Source organism: Pagrus major, chromosome 6 (assembly GCF_040436345.1).
Source record: "Pagrus major chromosome 6, Pma_NU_1.0".
Classification (NCBI taxonomy): Eukaryota; Metazoa; Chordata; class Actinopteri; order Spariformes; family Sparidae; genus Pagrus; species Pagrus major.
The window spans coordinates 20725101-20731386 of NC_133220.1; the positions used below are offsets into that span (position 1 = coordinate 20725101).

General features: G+C 41.6%; 2 protein-coding genes across 2 annotated transcripts; both read right to left on the minus strand.

The window, feature by feature from the left end:
* Positions 1–66: 66 nt before the first annotated feature.
* Positions 67–1576, minus strand: mustn1a (musculoskeletal, embryonic nuclear protein 1a). The gene is made up of 3 exons (XM_073469022.1): positions 1143–1576; positions 904–1033; positions 67–609 (listed from the first exon to the last, which is right to left on the minus strand). Exons 1-3 carry the CDS (start codon positions 1149–1151, stop codon positions 512–514), a joined length of 237 nt encoding a protein of 78 aa, XP_073325123.1. The 5' UTR covers positions 1152–1576; the 3' UTR covers positions 67–511.
* A 1083-nt stretch (positions 1577–2659) lies between these two features.
* On the minus strand, positions 2660–6114 carry rft1 (RFT1 homolog). The gene is made up of 10 exons (XM_073467416.1): positions 5870–6114; positions 5636–5721; positions 5182–5304; positions 4805–5096; positions 4596–4730; positions 4212–4472; positions 3965–4109; positions 3752–3857; positions 3353–3602; positions 2660–3234 (listed from the first exon to the last, which is right to left on the minus strand). The coding sequence occupies exons 1-10, from the start codon at positions 5930–5932 to the stop codon at positions 3070–3072; spliced, it is 1626 nt and encodes a 541-aa protein (XP_073323517.1). The 5' UTR covers positions 5933–6114; the 3' UTR covers positions 2660–3069.
* Between the last annotated feature and the right edge of the window lie 172 nt (positions 6115–6286).

Consider the following 6286-nt stretch of genomic DNA (forward strand, 5'->3'; position numbering starts at 1 on the left):
GGGCTGTTGCCTATTTTGCTACATTGGTGGCACGTCTTGCTATGAAACAGGATGGATGAGACAGAATTTGCGTAGTTCCAAGAGGTTTTTTATTGCAATAATTTTGACAAAACATCACAGCACAGGCACAGCTGTGCAGACATTAGGATTTTATATTGTTATGCAAACTTATCTCAGGCTCTTCTTTTGAATGTTCAAATGTATAAATTACAGAATTGCAAAAAATGCAGCTTTTGTGTTCATTATTAGACACATTGGGAGTTGATCCTAGTTTAACAAACAGTAGAAAAATGAACAGAATCCTGTTGAGTCTGATTTACCATTCAATAGAAATTGTTTAATATTTTAAAAAGTGAATTATTAGCCTTATAATAGTGCAATTACACAACAGTACAGTGCAAAAACAAGTGACTTTCACAAAGAACACAGAAACTTTTTAAAGATTGAAGTACAGATCCAAAACCCCTAACACGGAACAGGTGTTGTCCATTCCTGGTCAGGAGGTCCACTGCTACTTCCGGATTGGTTGACCTGAACGTGTGTTCAAAACCGTCTCCCCTCCTGACCTCGCTCTACTGAACACAGAGGGAGCAGCTTTACCCACTTTCTCTGCAAAGAAGACGAAACGACAACCAAAATGCTTTACTGATGAATGAGACAGTAAGACGGGTTATGTAATATTGTGGACATGACCTTTATAAACACACACTTCATTTTTCTTCTGGCAGGCATCTCCCTCCCTTCCTGTCTGTATATGGAGTGGAAACTTGATGAGAAACTCCCCTCACATAAACTCACTGCCATGATGTGATCTCAGCTTAACCAGATCCAGAAACAAAAGACTGTTTCCTTTCTGTTTCATTTGTAACACTAGTGTCAAATCATATTTCCACGTGTCCTCACCGCACTCCTCCATGACTTGAAGTGTCTTGCTCTTTGCTGGCCCACTTGTCCCCAGTTTGTCCTTTGCGTCAGTCAGGTCCTCTTCCCTCACCTCAGGACGCTGCATTTGTTCATCTTCTTCCTGGCCGGGCTGAAGGAGAGTAAAAAGGAAGAAATATGACCGCACTCATCTGTGATTTCTGGCTGTCCGTGTCCTCTCTACAGTATGAGAACATCTCTGTTATAAACAGAGGTCTTACCTGAGACATGTTGGTCGAGCAGTTGAAGAGATGCTGCTAGGAAACTCTCCTTATTCTCTTCTGAGTCCAGTCCAACATGCACTCACATATATACACAACCTAGCAGTGATTCCCCTGGTGGACAATAAATCTGTTCTTGAGACTATAAAATGACGTAATGAGCGTATCTGCTCCTCCTCTTTTCTGTCTCTCTGCATCTGGTTTTTCTCATAGTCGGCTGTCCTCTCTGCTGCCTCATTAGATCATGTTGAGATCACTGCTACAACTTCTGCCGTAACACTACTCTTAATAAATCCCAGAGGTGCAAAAATCGGACAGATGTCTCCCTGTGTTCTCTCCCTCACTCCTGCAGCCAAACCCAAACTTTGTGACAACAAATTGGAGTCAAAGTTCAAAAGATATGACTACTAGATAAGTAGTTGTCAGTCTTACAGCTTGAAACTTCCCAACAAACTTTAGACCATGTCTGACTCACAATCAAAAGTATACGTGAACAAGAGGGAGCAGAGAGGAGAGTGAGCATTGCCCTGCTTTAAAAGAATGCTGTCCCCACCCCTTCCTGCTCATTTTCCACAATTACATCATTATTCAGCCCTAAGGGACCCTGAATTCAGTGGTAATCATTACAGAGGAAGTTAAAAAATAACATGTCTCCAAGCAACATGTCAAATAATGACTGAACTCAAATCTACTTAAAGTAAAGAAAAATATGACAAACAAGTTGGCCTCCCATATGGTATGATTCAGCCTGCCAGATGACCAATAAAGTTAAAATCATACAATTCAAAATGAAAGAGTTTCTTTGTTGTTGTTTTACTTGTTCTTAAGCATAAACACACGAGAGAGAACACTTTAGGTCAGACTTGGATAACCAGTATTTTTTTTTTACGTCTTACAGAATTTTTGCCTCTCAGGACTTCCGCACTGAAAACATTTGGCATATAAATGTGTATTCAGTCCAATACAATATGTGCATGCTCTTGGCCCGTGGTCCACCATTAACTTTGTTTTGGCACCCCAAGGGAAAAAGGTTGGGAACCTCTGCTCTAGAAAGTGTGTACACAGTACACATCTACAGCACTGAAGTCATCAACATTTTAGATCATACAAAATATAAATGACAAACATCAGTGGAGTGGAGATGTGCCACTGTTCTTTGTGGTGTAAAACAAATATCATTCCTGCTACTTTACCTTGTCAAAAACAAAGGTTATGTGATCAGACATTTTATGAGTTGACTGAATTCCTAAAATAAACATTAGATCAGAAGACATAGTACATACACAAAATAGTGGTGAAAAAATGTAAACTTGTTTTCATGAACAAACTGCAACACAAGACCTTGATTGTCCTGTCACCGTAAATTTGAATGTGTCAAATTTAAAGTTATTTAAACAGCTTTAAGTAAATGAGTATTTATAGTTTTAAGTCATGTTATGTTATGCTATGTTGTGAATATAACCGTATATTCAGTTTTTTACTAAATAGCATTAAAAACACCTGGACTACATTCAAAAAACAGTTTATACATTCCTATATTTTATTATTAAATTAATTATAAGACAACATATATAAATTAGGTTTCCTTGTTTTATTGCGTAGGAACATCTATTCCTGTAACAAGTTGTTTTCTTAAAATACATTCTTTTTTTTTATTACCCACAATTAGATCCCAAAACGGTAACGACATGTTTGTTCACACTTGTAAGTGCCAACACAGGAATGATCCAGTGAACACCCACCCACACACACACACACACACACACACACACACACACACACACGTGCGCGAGGTCTCTTGAGAAAAGTTGTTCCCTCGTTGCTTTCACACAGTCAGTAACCGTCAGTCAGTAGCTCCTGTTTAAACTTTTTGTAGCACCACAGAAGCTTCCCTCTGGTCCAGTCCACCCACTTAATTTTGGTACATTTAAGTGCGTTTCTTTGTGTATTGGGGCAGGAGCTGAGTCCTCACAAACTGAACAAGCTGAGTCTCTGTGAGAAGAACAGCAACAAACACAACCAGCAGACACGCTGCTCCTACGCAGATATGGACCATCCTCAGCAACCAGCCGCTGTCACAGCAGAACATACCCTGAAACAAAGAATAAAGAAGCTCAAGCTGATCTGTGCAAGATTCAATACAGATTAAAACTGCTGTAATGGTCAGTATTTAGAGATAAAATAAACAAAAAGACTTGATTCTTTTGTACCTCGGACAGAGCTGTGACAACAGCACTGATGCCCAGTGCCAGCAGCAGAAGCGGAGAGGGCAACAGGCCTCGCAGAGGTTTCCATTGACTGGACTGGAAGTAGTGGTGTATGTAAAGCAGGCTATGCAGGATGCGAAGGCCCATGTTGAGGCAGTTTGCCATTATGAAGCCCACAGCGCCGGCCCACCACGTCAGCACGTAGGACAGGAAGAGGAAAGACACAGACAGAGCCAGCATCACCAGGTTATACCTGAGGACAAAACACAAGCACAATGTTAACTCACAGGTTATATGATGTGTATTAACTAAATGTAAATGTCTGTGTATATTTCTTGTTTTACTTTAGTTTTTATTGATTATTATTTTAAATACTTATGTTTTAAATTTCCGCATTCTTACTTGTCAACCTCCCCTTGGCTCATGGCAGCAAACACAAAACACTCCGTTACACCATTCACAGCAAGCAAGAGAACATAGCAGCTGTAGCATCGCAGCAAATTGGGCCCTTTAACAGAAAAAAAAAAAAAACATTTGAGCGGTGACAACAAATACCAAGTACAGCAGAATTTGTCACACATACCCAATATGACCAGTGGGTTGTAGCTCACTTACCTGCCCCGCTGCTTAGTAGTGAGCCACCATAAATGTCCAGAGCCAGGTGAGAGTAGGCGTAGCCAAAAACCGTGATAATCAGACCGATCACCAGCACCAGCTTCAGCAAACACTCCAGGACCTCAGCTGCAATGGCAACATCTTCCTGAAAACAAAACCCACAACATGAAGTAAAACCAGAAACGATTCATTGTTAGCCATTCAGAAAAACAGACCAAGTGTTTGTGATCACATCCAAGACTCTCACCTGTTTCTGACTTTTAACATCACGACCGCGATCAAGCACTTTAGCAAAGAAGATGTAGAAACTTTCCTCGATGGGCAAGAAGATGAAGCGAGCCACCATGGAGCCCAGATTGTTGATGATATCATAAACTCCCTGGTCTCCAAAGCTTAGGACGTTCAAGAAGGTCATGACGTAGCGCTCACCCTCTGTCAGGATCTGCTTCAGGAAGGACTGCTTGAAGAAGCTCCATGTGAGCCGCGCCAGAGTCCAATCAACCAACGGCTAAAAAACAATAGATGCGGATTATCAGTCCTGTATGGTGTGAGTTACTCTTGTAACTGATCAGTTTGATTTTGTAGATAGATCTTATATAATAAATGGCAAAATATAGTCTTGCACTTCTACCTCTCCATCAGCTCTGCAGGGCAAGAGATCTCCAACACGGCAAAGAGGAAAGCTCTCCTTGGCGGCCTCTTTAGAGCCCAGGAAACGTATGAAGTAAACAGCATAGCACAACACCAGGAAACCTGTGTAAACCAACTAAAGAAAAACCCATAGTTTAACATCATTTCATACCGAGCAAGTTATCACAGAAATAATACAGAGCAACTTACATGAGCAGCAGAGAAGATGTAAAGGCCCCATTCACGGGCAAACACCACAAGCACCACAGTTACACTGCACTTAGCAATCATCGCGAGGCTTTCAGCGACCACCTTCAGTCGGACAAACATGTGTGCCTGAGCCAGCACCCAGAGGGGCTCGGCCAGGAGCTCCTGCACTCCTGACAAGGCGAACAACACCACAGCAGGGCTGTAGTAAGGGACAGTGTGGGGGTCTGGGATCTCCAGGAGCCACAGCCACACACAGGCTAGCAGGGCTGCCCATAACACACCCAGAGGCAACCTGAGAGTTAAGAAAGACAAAAATCCAAGCTGAGTACACAAGATTAAACACTTCACACTTGAATCATTTTGTAAAATCAGCTCACGTCAGCCACAGCAGGTTGATCACTTGTCTCCAGCTGTGGTTTGTGCCGGATACCCCACTCAGGCAGGCTCTCCGGAAAGCTTCTCTGGATAAAAATACTAATGTGGAGTACAGCAGTGTGAGCCTGCATGATATAGACACACACATACATGTTACAGGAGCTGGTGTAGTGAAATATGTTAAATAATTGTGCTTTGTGTTATCTTGGCTTGCCTTCATCTTGGACACCTTAAACTTGATTATTGATAAGTATGGAAGATTTTAATAGATATGGTTATATATGATTAAGTCAGTCTCTTGTTTATTTTACCTGGACCATGTTTATGTTTTTTGTTTTAAGTTGTTGCTTGTTCCTTAATGTGAACATTTGTTATGCTTCTGTCTTGGCCAGGACTCAAATCTTAGTGGGAATATTCCTAGTAAGATAAAGACTGAAAGAAAAAAATCGTCTTTACCTGACATTGACAACCCCAATCAGCTCTTTGGACACAAACCGCAGTGTGAATGCATTTAGCAAGAAGGTGAGGACACGGAACATCACCTGAGATAAAAAAAAAAAAAAAAAAAACCCAAAACAAAACAGTAAAACATATTCATTATTAAACAGCCAAAACAGAGGTATTAGTTGACTAAACTTTAAAACAAGGGGCTGGCGTGGTGTTATAGCTCAGCTGTGTGTGTTCATCTACCTGTAGCAACACATTATACGACGCCAGAGTGGACGCATTCTTCAGTACGTCCTGAGAACTCATCTTGGACTTCGCTGAAAGTCTTCGTCAAGTGTTAATTTCACAACCTATCTGATGTTTTCTCTGGAGGAACGTCATAATACAGTCATACTGTAAAAACTGCCACTGTAGCTGCCGAAAACCCGATAAGAAAAGCGCCTAATTGCTAAAGAGCAAGTGTGATATTTCACTTGTGGAGCAGCACTGGAAGCTAGCAGTACCGGTTACACTTCCGTACACAGTGTACGGAAGGGCTTTACGCGGTGACGTCAGAGCACGTCATGTCCACCGCGCTGTCGCTAGAGGGCGTACCCACCCCTCTGATCTCACTGTTAGAGGAGTGTCTGGCTCACAGACCAGTTAATATGGCTCTTGTAT